At 31.8% G+C, this 20,810-nt stretch overlaps 2 protein-coding genes across 2 annotated transcripts; one reads left to right on the top strand and one right to left on the bottom strand.

Moving 5' to 3' along the window:
• Nucleotides 1-3: 3 nt before the first annotated feature.
• LOC126923311 (uncharacterized) lies at nt 4-3,763 on the bottom strand. Its single transcript, XM_050736635.1, has 3 exons — nt 3,487-3,763; nt 1,391-1,558; nt 4-874 (listed from the first exon to the last, which is right to left on the bottom strand). The coding sequence occupies exons 1-3, from the start codon at nt 3,539-3,541 to the stop codon at nt 660-662; spliced, it is 438 nt and encodes a 145-aa protein (XP_050592592.1). The 5' UTR covers nt 3,542-3,763; the 3' UTR covers nt 4-659.
• A 4,010-nt stretch (nt 3,764-7,773) lies between these two features.
• LOC126923352 (uncharacterized) lies at nt 7,774-9,663 on the top strand. Its single transcript, XM_050736721.1, has 3 exons — nt 7,774-7,962; nt 8,365-8,499; nt 8,698-9,663. The coding sequence occupies exons 1-3, from the start codon at nt 7,905-7,907 to the stop codon at nt 8,922-8,924; spliced, it is 420 nt and encodes a 139-aa protein (XP_050592678.1). The 5' UTR covers nt 7,774-7,904; the 3' UTR covers nt 8,925-9,663.
• Nucleotides 9,664-20,810: the final 11,147 nt, after the last annotated feature.

Genomic DNA, 20,810 nt, shown 5'->3' with positions numbered 1-20,810 from the left:
ATAAAATTATCTTATTAAAAATTTATATACGAATATCACTATAGAATGCGTTAGCAGATATGTGTATGCGATACTTTCTCGATAGAAATATCTATTTACTTTCCCAAGACACGCTTTTATATATTCTTCAATTAATTCTATAGCGACATTATAAAAGCAATTACACGTAAGAGATTGGTAATTACGTTAATTTTTCGTCTTGGTATATTTCACTTGGAAACGTCCAGATAATCAGGAACAGCGGGAATATCTCGTCTAAAACTACTATAATCTTGAACCGATGGACAGCCGGAGGCAGAAAGCCACCGCAGTGTCTTTAGAATCTCGAATGAAACGTATTCTCGTCGAGAATTTTTCCGTTCGTTCGTACATTTCGAGGTCGCCAGCGTTTGTTCTCGAGATGCAACGTGAAATTCTAGATAGAAGAAGACATTTTGCGCTTTAAGTGCTGTTTCGATTGTTTTATACGCTTTTTTCTTTCATTGATGACGGAAGTGTGGGAAGTGTGTGAGATAGTATTTGCTCTGAAACGCATCGTCCTCTCCACTTTCGCTTACTTCCGATCCGTTAAAATGCGAAGTCGAAGCTGCTTGCAGGTACTAACGATCTCGGACGCATCTCTTCGTCGACTGGTTGAGTGTATATTAATTTTCTCAAAATTAATTACGAATGTATGCTAGAAGAACACTGCCAATAACACACGACAGAATCAGAGACGTCGGTGGTAAAACGTTTGGTGTTGCCGTGTTACAAAAGTCTGTCAAACACGAACAGACTTCCTGACGACCGCCAAAACCGCTTCTTTGGTAACACTTTCCTTTATAACTTGACTCGTCCCATCCGCAACCTCTTATGACTCGGGTATCAGGTGGAACTGTTTCAAACACACAGTAATAGTTCAGTCTATCTTATTTACTAATAATCGATACGATATTATGAAACTAATAAGTTGTATTCTATGTTGTGTGCGAAATATCAAATTACTTGAGCCAGTACTGTATCATAACTGGTATTGCGCTAATCACGCCGGTGCGTGACCACGTATTGCAATTTTCTACAACGTAATAAGGATACTGTATTAGTCTAGGTTAATAGTAATAGCGCACTAAAGTTATAGTAACCCATTAAAGTTACTGGTTCTCTAAAAGATTGGTATTGTTAGCATCGTAGCTGTTACAGTTGTCTTCATCAATTTTTCGTTGAAACGTATTTTAATGATATCGAAATAAGATAACATAAACGAATATAAATAAAGACGATTAAGAATTTATATTAGAGATATTTCATATTAAATGAAATATTAAAATAAATTAAAGAATATTTCAGAAATATTATAAGAACTATAATTTAAAAAAGATTTTCTTTTTCCAAGGATCTGAATGTCACTTACGTCCATTAACGCTGAACTCGATTACTTGCGTAATCTTCCGGCACATGGTATATTTCGAGCCGTTTTTGAGGTCGGAGCAATCTTTTTTGAGGGCGTCGGGTGGATTGTCATCGGCGCATCGACTGTCGTTGTGACTGTTGCAAAGATAGCATTGCATCGCGTTTATGCCTAGAACATAATAATGATTTGCTTAAAAATTCTTCCCTCACAAAAGTTTATTCTCTTAAAGCTATAAATAAATTGCGAGTGTCCATATATTTATGAGAAATTAAAAGCTGTAAAAATGCACAAAAGGGAATGATAGACGATGAGATAGTGGGCAAAAATATATGAATGAAATGAAAAGAAACAAATCTCCGGGTAGGTTCTATTTTTTACAGTTGTTTTGATGACTTCTCGTCGTACAAAAATACAGACTTGGATAAATAGTTGTGATTTCGATATAACTACATCTTTCATATTAATGAAACTTATAATATCTTCATCAACGCAGATAAATTTACATGATAATTGTTTTAATGTGACTAGGTATTATCCGCATTGCGGTAGCGTAGATAATTTATATTCAGTTTCGTAATTACATGAAACACGAGGTTATAAAAATATTATTGGATAGTTGATAAGAGAGGTCACTGTGAAACGAAGATAATGCGATAATTTAAACTTTCATGCCAGGGGGATCGTGGTACTATCTTCCTCTAAATGCGTTTTATGTCAGAACAATTGAATAATTTGTTGTAGTTATGTATACGCGTCTGTTTATATGGGTCAACGTTTGGACACTCGGATTACCATAGAGCATCGTAATTTAGCTGTCTTTCATGAAGTTTGTTTTATAAAAACCAGGAAACGTTTCGAAATGTTATACATTCCCATTGAATAAAGGTTCATTGTACTTCCGACCCTACTGATATAAAAATCAATGCAGCTATCTGGCCTGGAAAGCCATAGCTACAATAAGTTTACGCGCTTGTCTTCGCGTTTTAATCTTGTCTCTACGGTCATTCATTTTTCTGAGCGTAATAGGACATAAATAACGAATGTCTAACAGTATAATTTACATAACGAACTAACATAGCAATAAATATCATAATCACTTAAGAGATTAAACGGACTAAAAATTAAGAAATGTTAGAAACGAAAAGATAATTATAAAAATGTCGAATATCATTTCAATGTTGATACCGATGTAAGTAACCACTTTCTGTTCTTGAGTTTTATATTCCACAATAAACATGAAATTTTATACAAGTGACTTGGAATGTGTTGTGTATGTGAAAACTGCTTTGCGCATAGCTGGTCGTCATTGATCTCACTAACGTTCGCACCAGTCATTTGGTTAAATCAAACCGCGGAATTATAGGTACTTTTTGGACCATACAATTTCGATCGTTTAACTTTATGAAGATTATTTCATATTCAATTGCTTCCGCAAACAACGTACGGCATATTATACACGCTCGTCCTTATTGTTAAATCAGCTGAAACAACGACGTCGCATTTAAACGCTTCCCTCGAACGAGGAAGCTAGTTGATCCACTTTTCGAATAGGGTATACCATGACTTTATTGACGAGAATTAAAAGGAACTAGGCGAATATGGAGGAAAAGGGAATAAGAATTATACATTAAAAGCAAATGTGTCGCGAATTTCGATTAATTTATGTTATATTTTTTAATTTATTTAGATAGTCGTAACCAAGAAAGATACAAAAACCAAAGAATAATTACATAATATACTGACACATCGCACGTACAATCAAATCGAAACAAGTACAGTAATTATTTTTTCAATTAAAGAATATAAGTTAACATAACGAAGTATTATCGTAGAGAAACGGAGACCGAACTATTTATCAGTTACATCACACACTGAACGACGCGATTCAGGAAATGAACTTTTATACGATTATACGACTATAACGTAGTAAAAAAAACCAAAAACAAAGAGGAACAAAGAAAAAGGAGAAAAACAAGGAAATGGCGATAAAAGTAGGTCTTTTAGAGAAGGATACGAGGATCGATAGGAAGCAGACTCGTAAACCCGCCCCGATCGTTGAACCAAAGACAGCACAGACTCGACGCGTAGACGCTTACCATAAAAACCGAGAATGACCAATAGGCAAACGACGAGGATGAGAAAGCGCTTCATGTTGGTTTCGGTATTATCCTGGCACGTCCTTCTACGATTAACGTTTCTCGCGGTCACTGGCGTAGATTACGCGCGACCGAGCGGCGGGAAAGAGAGAGAACGCGGTCAGATCAGGGGTTGACGAGGCCAACCATCCGGCCTCGACAGCTGCTAAAGCACTGTTCGCGTTGGCTGTCGTTCGGCGCGATTGCAGCGCAAGCCCGCAACTAAGGCGACGATGCTTACACCACTGATAGAATCATGAATACGTGATTGCGCGCGAGGAATACTAAGGTCGACAAGACGAGGCGAGACGAATGGGAAAAACGATCTCGCCCCAACGAATAATCCAAGGACCAAACGATCTAGCCACGGTCGCGCGAAAGCTTCGTCGCTTTTTGCGGTCCGCGATTTGGATTCTCGTTTTCCACGTTGCGTTGTACAGATTTTCTACCGTTGCTGCTATACTCGCCATATCAAGAAATCAATATTTTTGACGAACAATCAGTAGAAGGATTGCTGCTACCTGGGATTGGTTTTTACTGTGTTTCAGTGATTGCACGCTTTTTATTTTTGCCAAAAATATCGCTAGTAACGATAAGTCTACGTACAAAATATTCCATACTTCCTATCAGTGGTAACTATTAAGTACCAGAAATCTAATTGAAGCATTTTGTTACAAACGCGCGGGGTGTTTTGGAAAGTGTCGTAGAATTATCAAACAGGGTATGATTTCTCATAAAAAAAAAGGTTGATTCGTAACAAAGACCAATGTTCTCTTAAATACGGGTTGGTCCTCGAGAAAGTTGATCTCGAAAATGAAGCAAGTATATCTGCGTTTTATCCGATATTGATAAATCAATTCAAACTGATAGCTCGTATCGACAACTGGTAAGATGGTAAACAACAATTTACAACATTATTCGTGATTATGAACGCAATCGTGTACAGAAACATAGGCGAACATTGAAATCAACACTCTAAAGTTAAATCTATTTTGCGAAACATCCTGTATAATTTTTCTTCTTAAATTATCACGAATAACGAGTTCACCTATGCGCACTAATATGTTCACTTGATTTGACAGTCTTCCTCCGATACGATTTTGCAATCTCGTCGTTTATGTCATACAAGTGGGTGGTATTACAATTTTCTAATTTACTCAAGATATTTCTTCAATTTTTAAAGTATACGCAACCTTCGATTTTGAAATTGTCCGCGAAATCTCTTAAAATTTTGCCAGCGTATATCATCTCGTTGTTTCAAAGGTTCAGAATTGGTTATCCTTGGGATGAACCATATAAACGTCGTTTGTCATGTTTCAATGAAACTCAAATTAATTTTTTAAGAAGTACCAACAATTATCCAGATATAACGTTAAATATACCATGTATGATAATAAACAACAAATATTGTTGGAATGTTTCTACTTCCTCCTAGGAAGTATAATTAGAATGTTAACTTTCTGTAGCAATCTAAAGCCTTAATCGTCGAGGATAAAAAATACGATTGTTTTGACGGATAAGGCAGGGCTGGATGTTAAATAGGGAAGGCCGTGGGCGGTACGAAGAGCTTTATGTTCAAATGGAGCGTAAAGTGGTGGTTTGGAACACGATAAGTGGATAATATCCCTTTTCCTGTGACACACTGAACGTCATGAAATGTCATGGAAGCTACTGTAATAAGTTGCACGCGAACAATACGGAAAGGAACGTGAAGGATATTTTTCCACTCTTGCTATTAAGCTTCTGAATCATCGTTCCTTATGACCTATTTTTTTAAACTCGCCAGCGGAAGTAATGAGAACAAAATACTTAAGCTTATTGTTATTTGTCCCATTTGGATATAAAGATAAGTCTTTTATATGTTGTTAATTAAAAACAAATAAAAAAAATTGGCAGTAATATATAATAACAAATAATTAATAACCGTAATATCTTATGCTAAGGGGAAATACTGATTAGAAAATAAGAAATATTTCTGCTTGTATAACCAGATTGTTTGACATTTTTTGTATGCGTATTATTATTATTTAATGTTTGCATTAATTTAGAACACGTACATGTTTCTGCTTAAGAATATGATGTGGCTAATGTAAACAGTGAAATTATTTTCGCAATAAAATCTGTGAAAATGATACAGAACTGAAACGTATTGAATTTATTGAAAGTCATATATGTGATCTGATTTTCACTGCACGTTGCTCGTCGCAGTTAGTATTTAACTTATTTAGCAACATAGTGAGTCCCTGACACCTCTTCGATGATTATATTCTAAGTGATAAGTATTCTGAAATCTTTTAAAAATGTAACAATGAGATCATTTTTCTACTAATAATGAGGAATCTATCACTGCTAACGAATACTCTTCTCAATTTTTGCACGTTATTTCAAGAATTTACGTGTAATGATTTATATGCATCATAAATTATAAATTATATGCATTCTAAGAGATAGAATAATTCGAATAATTTCCAAGTTCCATAATATCTTTAAGATGAATTATGAATATTTTAATACTTTTTTGTAGAAGATCGATCACATTGCTTAGGCCAATCTACTCAAAGGCACGAACTTCAGTTTCCACAATACAATACAATAAAAATACATCTTGTAAACGGTGTAAAATACAGTACAATTTTTTCTTATGACATTCTTTCATTATTAATAATTCATATTTTTTGTTTACTTTTCCAAGGTTCATGTTATAGCGGCATTTATACTAATTAAGAATCAGTTCGGCTTTTTTGTTTCAGATGACCAGAAGGGTTGAAATCATGCACGTCAGGACACTTTTTTTTTGGACCCTCCACTTTGCCAGCTCAAAACTTTGTGAATTTTGAGTTTCTTTTTTTCCGGTTAATTTTTTAAAATATCAACAAATAAATGATAAAAAAATGGATAGTGAAAATATTTTTTGTTTCGTTTGCACAGAGCTTCAAAAACCGCCCGAAATTCATGCCTCTAGACTAGAATACCCTCTTAACTCACCTGTCGTTTAAGAAATACATTTCGTTTGAATTGTGTAAAACATCGCGTGTATCTTGATAAACATAAAACTCAAAATAAAATCTTTCTTAGAATTTATATTTACATTGAACTTATATAAAGTCATAAAATAGTGTGCATGATAAATATTTAGTTCAAGTTTTTTATCCATATTCGATAGTCTTACATGATCACATTGAAATAAATACTTCATATCTTGAATATGAAATACGTATTTCCCTTAAAACAACTAGGATATATATAACGCTTGCTGTCAATAGCATAACGTTGCTCTAGTTTTAAGTATTTAACAAATTTATACATTTCATCATCATATTTGAATCAATTGATAATTGTAGACATTTCATATATAATATTATCAGTGTTATAATATACCTAAATATACTTATATTAAAAATGAGATTACACGAATATTTATACCACACAAACATTTTTTCTTTAATGTGATATTACCTCTTCAAGTAAGAAATAAAATAGGAATTTAATTCTACGTTTTTATTAAGCATTTAAATAATTTTCAAATATTAATTTACTTGCAAATTTTTCCACGTGAAATTTTTATTCCGTAACAGTAACAGATACGTTATCTTATATTTCATCTAAATGAATTGAAACTGTCCTATGATATAGATATTAATATTTAAGATTTTGCAATTTACAGTTTACCTAAATTGTTATAATTACACTTTTTTGTATGAAGATTTAAATTATAATATTGTGAATTTATTCTTTAAAAATATATAAAACTATAATAAATTAAGCTATCCCCCTTTTTAAATTGAATATTTCTAATATTATTATTTTTGTTTCAATGAAACTTTATAGTTCCTCTTATTATTCTATAGTTTTTTGTATTTTAAGGCTGTAGCGGTAACACTGTTTAGTGATAACATGAAATTAAATTTAAAGACACTTTAGAAACAAATTCTTCCACGCATCACGAAAATAGCTATGTATTGATTTTGTCACGTTTATGTCTAAGAGGTATTTACTAAATTTTTATGTCAAAGTTAGTGAAAAATTGTTAAATTAAATTGATTGTTTCTGTTTCGCTTGGACAATATTTATTACTGTATAAGTTAATATATAGAAAGTTATGTAAAGCGTTGCAATACGTGGATAAAAGTGCAGAAAATAAATTTTTCATTTCGGTCACATTTGTCAAGGTATGATTATATAACCTTTCAATCATTATTATTATTACTCTCAATAGTAATATTCATTCCCATCATTCTTTTAGCTACATCTTACGATAGTCAAATAAAAGATAATGTTACAGTAATTTAGATAAAGTGGCTGTAATCTGAGAAAATTCGACAATTGGTGAACAAACGTTAAATAAATTGTAAATATAGAAACGCAAAAGAAAGCTTAAAATGCGTGTAAAAGTAAATGCATTACATATACTGTTGCTTTTACTTGTATTTCAAAGAGGTAAGTTTCATAAAAGAAATATCATGTTTATCAATTGTAGATAAAACAGAATATATGTTTATCAATTACGAATAAAGTAGAATGCAGACAGATATATACTGACTGTTAGTATAATTGAAGCAATAAACTACACAAATAAAGCGAACAATACTTTTAGAATAAGTTTCATTTTGCATATTTTCTTTAATGCTCTGTTAATCGTTTCGATTTTCTTTATGGTTATTGTAGGAAAAATTTTCAAACGTTTCTTTATTCCAAATTTTGTTATATTCTGTTTTATAAATATAAATAACAAACAAAAATAAAATATGTTATTCATTAATGATGATAATACTATCATACTTTATATTAATCTTCTTATATACGTAAATTCATATCTGATACGTTATTGACACGCATAAGAAGAATCGAAAGCTATTACGTGTTATCAATGTAACAGTAAAAGGGATCAAGATTGCACTATTAATACGGCGGATATAAGATATTTGAAGCCATGCTCCTCGTCACAAGCATTTTGTCGTAAAGCTGTGTACATATGTAAGTTGATAATCACAATTTCTCTTTTACATTTCTTTACTTATTTATTATAATTATTTCTTTCTGTTATTTTGAAAGTTACATTATCTTTCATTGGTATCACGTACATTAAACTATTATTTCTTTACTTTTCGGAATATCTTTGCGATATAGAAGATAAATTGTAAGCTAATCGTAAACTAATCACATAATTTTTAGATTATTTTATGAATTCTCACGAGTACATAATAATACGCGAGTGTGCAAAATGGGGAAGTTCTGACAACGAATGTTATAGAGGTCGTTACCCACGCGATAGTTATCAATTTGTATGCGAATGTAAGAGTACAGGATGCAATCGATCTACGACATTCTCATCCATGATGACCACAGTTCTGTATGTTTTGTGTCAATTTATAGTTTTTCTCGTTAGAAGTCCTACCTGACAAATGAAAAATGCCTGAAAAATGGCATTTCATTACTAATATATTACGATAAAGTAAATAAATAAATAGATACATCTAATTGATCGTCCGGATAATATAAAATGTAATAAAAATAAAATATGTATATTATTAGAAAGAGTATCTATTAAAAGATATAGCAAGTGCGTGAAAACGATGCCGTTTAAATTAAAAGGAAAATAGAACGAAACAGAAAGTGGTTTTATATATATTAGAAATAAAAAAATACTGCGTCACTGTACATTTTGCAACTTACGCAATCTAAAGTAGTTGGTACATACAGTCGTCCCGAAAAGTAAGTTAACGCTTCCACTGGAAGTTTAAACGTAAGATCCTTAACTTACTTTCCAGAGCGACTGTAAATAGATTTTATTATTTCTAGCCCATCCCCCGGCACTTTGCTTTCATTTTACAAAAAACCGAAACCAAATAAGTTATTCTATTTATTTAATATAAAATAATATAACTCTTAAAATCCAATTAAATTTGTGATATATTCGCAAATAATCTACGATATATGTATTAGGTTGTTCGAAAAGTGTCCTTTTTAACAGACACGTCTTTTACAATGATGCATCTTTATACAAACATGAAACCTAATCTATTAAACGTTCTGATCTTTATCTTGATAGAACAAAATGGATCATACGTAATTCAATAAAATAATATAAAATGGAAAATGTTGTGCATCCATTATTTCCTTATAAAACGAAGGAACCTTTTCGGACGACCTAATATATAATAATCTAAAGTAAGTTGTTTCAGTTTTATCTCAAAGAATAAGAAGTTCATAAAACCAAAAACATGAAGTGAAAATTTTTTATTTCTTTTATCCTTTAAGTTCAAAGTACTAAATACAAGCATTACAATAATATATAGTATATATGTATATATATGTATACATTATAATAATATATAATAATGAATATACAGTTATAAAAACAGTTTTTATAAGCTACTGTATGAAGTTTTGTGGTTGAAATGTTTACACCAAAATGTAATAATATATAAATCATCTTGTAAGAAGATTATTAAGACGTAATAAATATGAAATAATAATTAATTGCGAGTGTTGCAAACGTACAGCACTTACCAAAAAGAAAACAACGATTACTAATCAATTTCAGTTTATAACTTTTGCAATTATAGGCTATACATTTTTTATTTGTACAATGAAGACGACGCGACAAAGTTCATCTCACAATCAGTATGGATAGAATAGTTTTACACACCTTTCTTGTTTTTAACAAAATAAGAAATCTTTAAAGCACATTTGGAGTTGTTTCGGAGGAATCATGAAAATAAATCTAAGATGAAAGATATGACGAAACATATGAAAATATATCGTGAAAATAAAAAATCAATCTTCTACCGTTTTCTAAGGTCATCAGATATCTTTTTCGAGAGAAAATGTCTATTTTTCTATCGCGTCTTCTTACGAATGTTACAGCTGCATTCGGGCATTTACGTATGTACGTATGTCTGAATCATGGCCTCTTAAGACGACTCTGAATATCAAAAAAGGAATGAAATTCCAGGACGAGGCTAAGGTGTTAAGAACATTAGAACTTACGGTAGCTGATACACTTTTTACGATGAGTAATCACGAACTGTAATGTCTTCTCTGTTTCTCACATAATAGTTTTCTGCGATGCATCATGTTTTATGGAACGATAGAAAAAACTGGCCACCATATATGTATGTTTCAAATTGGCCACGATTACACATAAGAGGATTATGTATTATTACGTACAATATGTACAAACTATATGTATAAAGTATTTCGTTTATTTCGAATTCCTTAAGATTTTAGTCACATTTACTGATAAAAGAGTTGTGTCTGCGCAAAGTTTTTTGATTCAGAACGACGGATCCTCTAATTCGCGTTTTGAACTTTATGATTTTCTCAATAACATCGCTTTCTTCAAGTTTTTCATGGTATTGATTATTTTTGAAAGTGACGCTACATGTTTCTATTTTTTACGGATCAGTACGCGTGTTTTCTCATCCAGGTAAGAAAATACTAAGGTATCTGTGTCCGAAAAGATTAGTTTGAAAAATATTTTAATTAACTTGAATTTTGTAAAATCTACCTTACGAAGGATAAGAGCAACACGACCACAAGAATACGCTTTTTCCTTATCTTTCGTATGATAAGCTTCGCACTGACATTATTTTAGTTCACATTGCTAATATAGAACAAGAAGAAATTACATTTAATTATACACATATTTGCGGATGTTTTTGTGTGAACAGAATTTCGATGTTCGTCGTTCAATCAATATAAAATTGTTAATCTGAAACTACTGATAATGAAAATGAATGAAATAATCTGATTTAGGACTAAAATACCCCATAGTGTGCATACTATGATACAGATAAGTTGAGAGTCTATTTTTTATTTATTTCTTATTTAATTATACTAACGATAAGCAAAACTGTTACTTAACAGGTAATCTGCTACGAAGATGTTCTGTACTCTGCCCTGGGAGCCACAATAGATTCAAATATGCTCTGTAACATTTAATTTTTTGCAAAATATTATATCGTACTTGCGCGCTTTTATATCTGGATCATTCGCATGGTCGACAATTTTTTAGTCGATGAAATTTATCTTAATCGTTCCAAACGATTTAACGAAACTAGAGTCACCGATGACCATCGTGGCAGTGAACGCGTCAGACGCGAACCTTACGCGTTAGTTGAAAAGCCATCTGATACCGAAATCGATACACGCAGTTGGAATGTGAACGAATTAGCCAGTTATTCCCGACAATCTGTCGGAAACAATCGTTAGACAAGTCGCATTCCGGTCGTCCACCCACGTTGCCCTTATTATTACATCTGGTTGGCGGAACTTCTCCGAAGGAACATTTCGCGGATGTTGTTTGCTGATTTATCAGCATGAGAAAAGTTTCTTCTTTCCTTCCTTAATATCTTCCTTGATACGACATTTTTCCGAAAAGCAGGATATCTCTCGCGACGAATGTCAGCTAGCGCAAACAGCCACCACATAATCATCGATATGCATAGGGACCAGAATTATTTTTCCGCTTCGTTGTACGGGTATAAGCGCGTACATTTGTCATCACGAAACAACGAGAATGTGGAAAAGCAAACGAGCAACGGAACAAAGTGTTATCGATGTGATGGCTTCGTAAAATCATTGACTTCAGGCAGTGAAAAATAGCGTTATGTAGGAGCGACTCACTACGTCCAAGGTTCAAGCAAATGTAGGTAGTGTACGGTCATTCTTCCTCGTCCTCCATCACTCGCAACAGCGTCTCCGACCCTCCTTCGCCGGCGGTATTATTACTATTTGGGTCGCAGCAATGTGGCGCCGAGCATCCTGACGCTCCCCGAACAGTTTTCACCAGCTATGCTTTCGTTAGTGCGCACCAACGATTCCTCCTGTATTACGAGAATCTTATAATGCATTTGTCTGTACATAGCCGTTTTCTCTTCAACACAACTACGAAAATTGTTTGAACAGACCCTAATAGATTCTAATATATGCAGGTTTCGCAACATTGTAAACGCTGTTCTGTAAACGCTATTTGATCTTGTTTTTGAGTTAAGTTACTGTTTTGAGAATTCTTCTTATAAACAGAATTGGTATACTTTACTTAATCACTTATTATCGATACTTCTTATCTCGTTCGTTATTTGTGAATACTCTCACGGCATGAAAAATTATAAATGTGCATGTCCCGGAATTCTTTTTAGGAGAAACGTTAAATATTTTAAACAATAGCAGAAATTTGCTTTTATTAAGTGAATAAACTGAAAGGATTCATAATGTACTAAGGAAGTACGTATTTATGAACAGCGAGGTTGTATCCAGGTAAAATATAAAGTATTGATAAGATAATATCTGCAGCCTTGAATATTCTTGGAATACAAAATTACTTTATAAACAAAGTGGAACGAAACAAATATTTATAATGCTTGTTGCTTGTTTTTTCTTAGTTACGCTAGTATATATTAAAACATTCTGTATATCGAAATTAATAATGATAAAGAATAAATGGGTACAGAGTTCTTCAAAGTTTCAGTTATTAATTATAACTTGTTCTTTGCCATTGTAACAATAAATGCATAGTAAATATTGTATACAGGAGATAATCATGCACGTACCTTTTTATGACTCAATGGTATATTAGGTAATTCTGAATATGAAATAATACATTTAATTTATCAAAATTTTAGTAAATAAATCAAAAGCGACTGAAATTGACGAAATTCGTCAGACGTGTTACTTTTCAACGGAAAAAAGTTCTGTACATATTCATCCATTAAAAGATTTCTTAATGAATAATTTCTAGATCTATAGTCTAACTTTATTAACGAACTTGAACATACATAGTAGCTATATATGTACGTATAATAATTTACTTTTTTTTTTGTTAACGTGTCTGTAACATTTTTTAAGTTTGTCACATTCTATTAGATTAGTAATTAAATTTTAATTAAATATCTTTACTAATGGCGTATATTCATAATCTGTTTCTAAAATAATTTAACTATTAATCCGAGATAATGAGCTACATCCATTGTTCGAAAATTCGTTGATTGTCTGTGAAAACGATGCTCAACACGCGTTAAACGTATGCCAAGGGCATTATCTGTATTACAGAACGTTTCTTAGCTCCGAGGATAACTTGTTACTAAAGTAACGGGTATCATAATGGTGATACGACTCTGGGCTCAAATTTATTAGTTTGTCGTAATGCTTTCTAATATATCACCGAGAAAGGATTCACATGTATACATGTAGATATACATGTACATATACATGAAAATCGTCTTTAACTTCCGCTTATAAATTTGGGCAAGACACAGGCGATTTTAAAGTTACTTGAACCTACTTTCATTTATAATTTATTTATGATTTATAATTTATGATCAAGGAAATATATGTTCGAGACATACAAATTAATATGTCTTGCAAGAGTTACACAGTCATATTGCTTTATTACTTCTACTTTTATAAAAAAATTTTATTGCATTTACACTCTATAAGAACCATATAAGACGTTCTAGCTATAAGGATAAAATTTGTTCCCTTCGAGAACTGCTTTTGTTACTATAGTGGATCGTGTGTGAATAACAGTTAATCGCATATCGTGTTTTATTTTCTTCTTCTTTTTCTTTTTTTTACTTTGACGCAGAAAAATATATTAGACAAAAGTCGAATAGCTACAAAGGAGACAGAATTTGACAGTGTAAATGAACATGTAAAGCATATATGAATTAGCGTATTGAAAGAGTCTAGGAAGAAATTGCTCAAGACACACCCAGAACAGGTCATTCTGATACCGTTTGAAGAAATGTAAAGGGGCAAATGTTGAAAATTCTGAACACATATTCTAAATAAAAATATTAAGAATAAGTGAGCCAACCGTACTCGATAGTTTTTAGTGTTTCGACAACTGATCGTTCCGTTAACCGGTTTTCTCATAATGGTTTCTGAGCAATTTCGTCGTACTTGAAGCGACAAATTTAACGAAATCAGTTACTGCTTTTAGCACTGTTTCTACTTTTTTCACTTTTCTCTTAAATGTAGTGAGAAAAAGACTCTCTTCATCGCTATTTTATATAGAATAATATATAAATATTTATGACATAAAAATATTTATAATACGTATAAGGAGGTCTGGAAAGAATAGTTTGGAAAGAAAATTCGGGGATGAGGTAAAAGATATTAAATCCAACTTTTCATAGCGCTGAACCTCATTTATTAACCACCCAAAATTCATCACATTCTGTTGTTTCAATACTGTTTATCTTGAATGTGACTTACGTATGACGTGGTTTAATGATATTACTATTATGCAACTAATATGCAGTATATCGCTACGTTTATGCACTGTGGACTATGGACGAAGTGTCGGCACTTCGGCTTTCTCGCGACATTGTTTATAGTTCGCCCGATATCTCTTAGACCTTTCATCCACGATACTACAATATTTTTCAGAAAAAAAAAACAGTTTTCTTCGTTTGGTATGTCCTAAGGACCACGCCTAATACTTTCTTCCCGTTTTTACAAATGTAAAATATTTTCTCGCGTTAAGAATTAATATTGTCAATTAAGAGCTATTATTTATAATGTATTAAAAAATAACGTTCAATAAAACAAATGACTATCATCAACATTTTTTACACTTGATCTTCTCAGTAACAAATAATCTCACATTTTTACAGTTTGGAATGTTTTTAGCATGCTTTTCGTGTATAATTGTGCGAAAATTATTTCTTATTCCCTCCTATGCAAATTATTATAACTTTAATTATTATTATAGTTGCTAATTCTTATAATTATTATAATACAGAGCCAGCAGCATTATCGAGAGCTACCTCATTTTATGTGTACCTACTGTATTGCAATCATCATTGCCTGTACACAAGGATTTGGGAAATTCACAGGAAAGATCAGACGTAAAAGTTTGGTCTCACAGAGCTGCTAAATAAATAAGAAAATATAAGCTTATCGTTCATGTTTTCTGATAAAATTTGATGGATTCGCCGTAATGATAATTTCAAGAATGACGTATGATTAATATCAGAGTTCAAAATTGCAAGAATTAGGAATTATTCTCTAGGAAATTCGGTATAATTAATACAAATTGAGGATTTAATATAGTATACGGGCTGTAAAATTCTTATTCTGAATGTGTTTTTCCAGTAGCGTTTTAGGTCGCTAAAGCTGAAAATGAGTGTCATTTTTTACAGAAATTAGCGGTTTTAACAATTCGTTCTTATGAATGTTTTTTACGAAACATTCGTCGTTATGAACATCGACAAAGGTCATTGGACATACAGAGTGGATATACAGAGCGATAAGTGGTAAGTGGAAAAACAAGGGTTGGCACAGCCAATGTCAATGTTCCAAATGCCAATTTTTCTGCTCACCGCTTACCGCTTTCTGTTTGGTCGTGACCTCACGACACGGAGAGTGGAAAATAAAAAGGATAAGTCAAACCTAATCCAATACTAACGATTCAAACGCATACAGAGTAACCCTTCAGCGGATTAAGAGAATCAAATTTTGAAAAAAGTACCACCAAAATTCATAAGGACGTTACACATTAATAGATCGATTGCAATTTTTTACGCGTTATTTCCACGAAAAACGACCCTCATTTTTGGCTTCACCAACTTCAGAAATCCCAAAAAAGTGTTATTCTAGGAGAATGTTTTGCAGCCCGGGTACTATACCACAGTTCAAATTGATATAACTGAAGTATTGTACAATTGATAAGTAAAATGAATGAATATACTGTAATAATCAGTCAAATATAATTGATGGATTAGTGTAGAATAAATGTAATTTTAAATATTACTTTTTATTCGCGAAATATTTTTAAACTGCATTCTTCGTCAGAAATCGTAATAGTATGCAATCTCTTATAGTTAGAAAACGAAGTTTTCGCAACTTGCGACACAGACTATCTAGAAAAATATTAAAGTATATTATAGAAAGCTTTTACAATTTATTTACAAGATGCAATCTCTTATAGTTAGAAAACGAAGTTTTCGCAACTTGCGACACAGACTATCTAGAAAAATATTAAAGTATATTATAGAAAGCTTTTACAATTTATTTACAAGAATTGAATTTAAATATTAATGAAAACACTCTTTTTAAACAAATATAAAATACATTATACTATTATGCTATTAAGAAAGGATTATTTCTTAACATTTTTCAGTTAGAATATGATTTTGCTATTTTTTATGCTTTAAAAGTTATGCAAGCGAATAATTCAAATTTTTCACCTGAACCAATATTGCCAACCAACCAACCAACATTGATGTTTGACATACGCAGGTATTTCTGAAGGATAACTTCTATACGTAAGATGAATTATAGCGTACTATATTTACATATTTCTCGAGTTTTTCTTTGTTCTTTGTTTGATCCAATAACTCGCGTTCCTGTTTATAGGATTCCATAAATACTAAAGAACGTAAATGATATACCGGTCATAATTTCAACGACGAGAAGAGAAGCTTTTGTATCAACTTTTTCAAAATTTAATATAATTTCTATAATCTGCATTTACTCCTTTAAAATATTAAATCTCTTGCTGTATTATAAAAATATGGGCTGTCTACTTGGTATTAATTAAACAAAGTAAATCTATTTCGTAGTTCAATCTATTTCTGAATATTGCTTCACTGCACAGCATAAACAAGTGTCTGAATATCAGCAGGATATGAAAACAAGACAATTATTTGATAAAAAGGTAAGTGATAAATGATAGGATTGAATGCTATTCTTATGAAGCAATTGTTTACATATTTTCACGTTACTATGAACGATTCGTATTCTTTTAGAATAAGTAACACAATATTTTATCCTTTCGAGACTATTGGGACATCACGTCCCAAGATAATCTTCAGTATGTCAATTGGGATATATGTTTCCGAATTCAGTTGCTTATCTTTATTTACGTTACAGATATATGACATGCAAGAGGTCCACGATAGTGAGAGCAATACATAAATGAGCGAAATAAAAAAAAGGAAATTCACGTCGATAGTCTCACGTTATTAACATAACCTTATATATATATACATACATCTACAGCCTTTTATTTATGTACATATATAATACAATTTTTCCTATTCTCACTAAGGCCTGTTGAGACATATGTCTCCACTGTGAAAAACTGACGAGACTATATATCTCAATTTCAAAGTTATGCTTAACTTAATTTTTTTAACCATCGAATATACTACGGTACACGTTATATTACTGCATTCATGGTCGGAAAAAATACGCCTCAAAGGGGTTAAATCATTCCCTCTTGTACACAAAGCAAGAAATACAGGGACAGTGCTGTGTTCGAAATGATTAACGTGAGTAATTATATATAATTATATTTTATCACTGTACAGACTTTTATTTAATTATTTGTCGAATGCGTATTATTTATTATTTGTACAATATTCATATTTATTTATGTTTAACTATTTAACTATTGCCATAAATTTCGTGGTTAGTATTCAAAGGTAACGAACAAATGATACGAAAGGAAATCGATTAATATCTATTACAGAGTTAATCAAGAGAAGCACAATATTTGCCTAGACAGGATTATGTATTTGAAAATAATTTGTTAAGACGAGATTATTTGCAAGAATAGAAAACCAAAGAAATATTTGAATAGATCGATTTGTAAACCGTGATGACGAAAATAAAGGAAGTTCTGTGCTAGATCTTATAGTAATTGCTAAATTCAAAACTGAACTAGACGACGGCGTCGTTCGCGTCGTGGATAGGCGCCGCGGTGCCGGACGTCTCTCGTTTTCATCCTTCCCCTCCTTTATCCTGTTTTCTTTGCTATACCGTACTGATTTTACGCAAGAACGAAGTTTACGACGTATCCGACTACACAGCGAGCAAAATGACTGGACAACGATTAATGATGCTGTCTAATGAAAATTGCAGTACAATTTTATAAGCAGCGATTTTCTCGGAAATTTCAAAACTAAAAACGTTTGAACGAAAGAGGTCATAGCGAGTATAAATCGTAGGCGAAAAGCACGCACTTTATTAAATTTTCGTTCAACCGTAAAACTGAAAGAGTTCTAGTCATAGACGTACACTATTTATATAGACAATAAATGGGCAGAATAGCTTTAGCAGTTTACGAGGCGCAGCATAAACAATTCAAGCAACTGAACCGAGTTATTTATGAAATCAGGTTATTGTTATTCTCACTTGATTATTTCTAATCTAGTTAGCATTAGCAAAGAGTACTAGCGCAGAACAATATTTTTATACGTACAATTTTTATTGCTAATATATGATCATATTTCAATAGTTATAAATTTTATTTATTTCTTAATCGTCGTTAAATTTTAGTAAGCATCCTGATAAATTAAAGTGTATATCCTTTTTTAAATAGGAGAAGTAGTGAATGTAGCGAACAAGTAAGGTAGGCGTAGTTAAGTGGAATTAAACACTGCGTATTATCATGCCATATCTTAGCATCTTTGTGCCTTGATGCGTTACGCTGTCCTCAGACGATCAATACATATTGTCAATACAATACTGTCAATATTTATTGATAAACTGTGTCTTCGTTGAGATTCTTGAAATATTGACAATATTATTGATTGTCGAGGGAGACCCCTATAGAAATATGATTGCATGTTTTTATTTTCCGTAACGAAACTTCTTTCAATATATTAATCCAAGTAAATGCAAACAATGATATTTTAATAATTTCCGGATAAGTGAATAATTTTTGTTTATTAACTTGTCAAAAAGATTGACAAGGGAAATTTTCAATTACGCTAGATGTTGGGAGTGGAATTTTGAAGAATTAGGAGCGAAATTTTACGCCAGATCTATAACATAACAGATAATAAATGTAATGTATAATAATTTTGAGGTACTTAGACTGTCTGCAAAAGTAAACTTAAATCGAATTAACGAAACTGATACTACCTGATCCAATTTGTACTTAATACACAAATATTAAGTGTTTTAATATTTTACCAGTAGTATACATTTCTTAAAAATCACAAAGTTATTTAAATAGTTAATAAGTTTCAGCATTATTAGACTATTCGTATCATACTAATTTCTTTCTAAACGTATGTTTGGAATAAACGTCTGAAACTTGTAATTTTTACACATATACTCAGATTGATTTCAAATTTTACTAGCATAGCGATATCTCATTACAGTGTTAATGAAAAAGATTTCAAAAAGTTTTATATAATACCTACAAATTAATATACTAATAAATTTCTCTATAATAAGAGTTCAAATACTTTCATAAGCCATTGTAGAGTTCATAAAAAAGTACGTTAGAATTTAGTATTGAAGACGATTGATTGAATTTAGTATTGAATTTAGTATTGAATTTAGTATTTAGAAAGACTTTATTATTATTATTTGGTAAGGATGAAAATAACAGAAGCAGAAAATATTGAATACATGAGAGACCACATTAAGGAAAGTAAGGAAAATTGAAAATAAATTTCATGCTTCGTAGGTAATTATTTCAAGGTTTTTACGAAAAGTTTCTTGATATAATTGTATAAAAATGAATATCAACGAATCCTATTAATTTCTTCAATGAATAAGTGTCTTATTGTCACTGTACCAGTAGCACTCGATCAACGTGTGATTAGGAAAATATTAATGTTGGGTTAGAGAATGCGATGAGAATGTTGCGTTGTCATAGATGAGTGAACGTATCTATATCTAAATTACCTATAATAATTTTAAATTGATGCCACTTACGTACTTACGATGCTCTAACGTTAAATGAGCGACAGTGATAATAGTCTGCACGGTCGGAGGTCAGATCTAGAGGGAAATTCTGCGATTTTGCCAAAAATCGTCTAGAAGCTCACACCAGTGCAGACAATGTTTATCTCTTCCACGAAAAGGCATACTAAGAGCGAGTAGAATAGAAAAACGTTCGCAGTACTATAAAAGGATACTAATTGGAAATCACCTGTATTCAATAGGAATTATTGGTATACCATACTGAAAGTGTAGATATACTTTAGTATACATATTTCCAGAAACTAAACTAGGAATTATAGTAAATGGAAGGGACATGGCGGGATAGTAAAATTGGTCAGTGATTAAAATTTACAACTTTCATAATTGGAAGTGGCAATCGTAAAGAGTAAAGCCTCGCCTACGAATGTATCATGTCAACTCAGAATTAGGTCTTCCTTTACGTTGCCTGGATCTAGAAGAAGTGTATCTCCCTGTAAAGGAAACGATTAGATCAGTTGGATTACGCATGTTTGCTTAATAGGTAAATATATTGATTTATAAACTCCATTAACAACGAAACTGTTAAATAGGCTAATTATAATTAGGCCAAATAA

The sequence above is a fragment of the Bombus affinis genome, chromosome 2 (genome assembly GCF_024516045.1).
Source record: "Bombus affinis isolate iyBomAffi1 chromosome 2, iyBomAffi1.2, whole genome shotgun sequence".
Classification (NCBI taxonomy): domain Eukaryota; kingdom Metazoa; phylum Arthropoda; class Insecta; order Hymenoptera; family Apidae; genus Bombus; species Bombus affinis.
The sequence above is the reverse complement of the archived record's forward strand: the minus strand, read 5'-3'. Positions and strand labels throughout refer to the sequence as shown.

Bases quoted from the DNA above. Each gene is read 5' to 3' on its own strand.
- LOC126923311 (XM_050736635.1), bottom strand. From the start codon at position 3,541: ATGAAGCGCTTTCTCATCCTCGTCGTTTGCCTATTGGTCATTCTCGGT. The intron at 1,559-3,486 runs GTAAGCGTCTAC...ATTATGTTCTAG, and splicing joins GGTCATTCTCGGTTTTTATG to GCATAAACGCGATGCAATGC. The intron at 875-1,390 runs GTAAGTGACATT...TGTTTGAAACAG, and splicing joins CGAGTTCAGCGTTAATGGAC to TTCCACCTGATACCCGAGTC.
- LOC126923352 (XM_050736721.1), top strand. From the start codon at position 7,905: ATGCGTGTAAAAGTAAATGCATTACATATACTGTTGCTTTTACTTGTA. The intron at 7,963-8,364 runs GTAAGTTTCATA...GACACGCATAAG, and splicing joins TTTACTTGTATTTCAAAGAG to AAGAATCGAAAGCTATTACG. The intron at 8,500-8,697 runs GTAAGTTGATAA...CATAATTTTTAG, and splicing joins TCGTAAAGCTGTGTACATAT to ATTATTTTATGAATTCTCAC.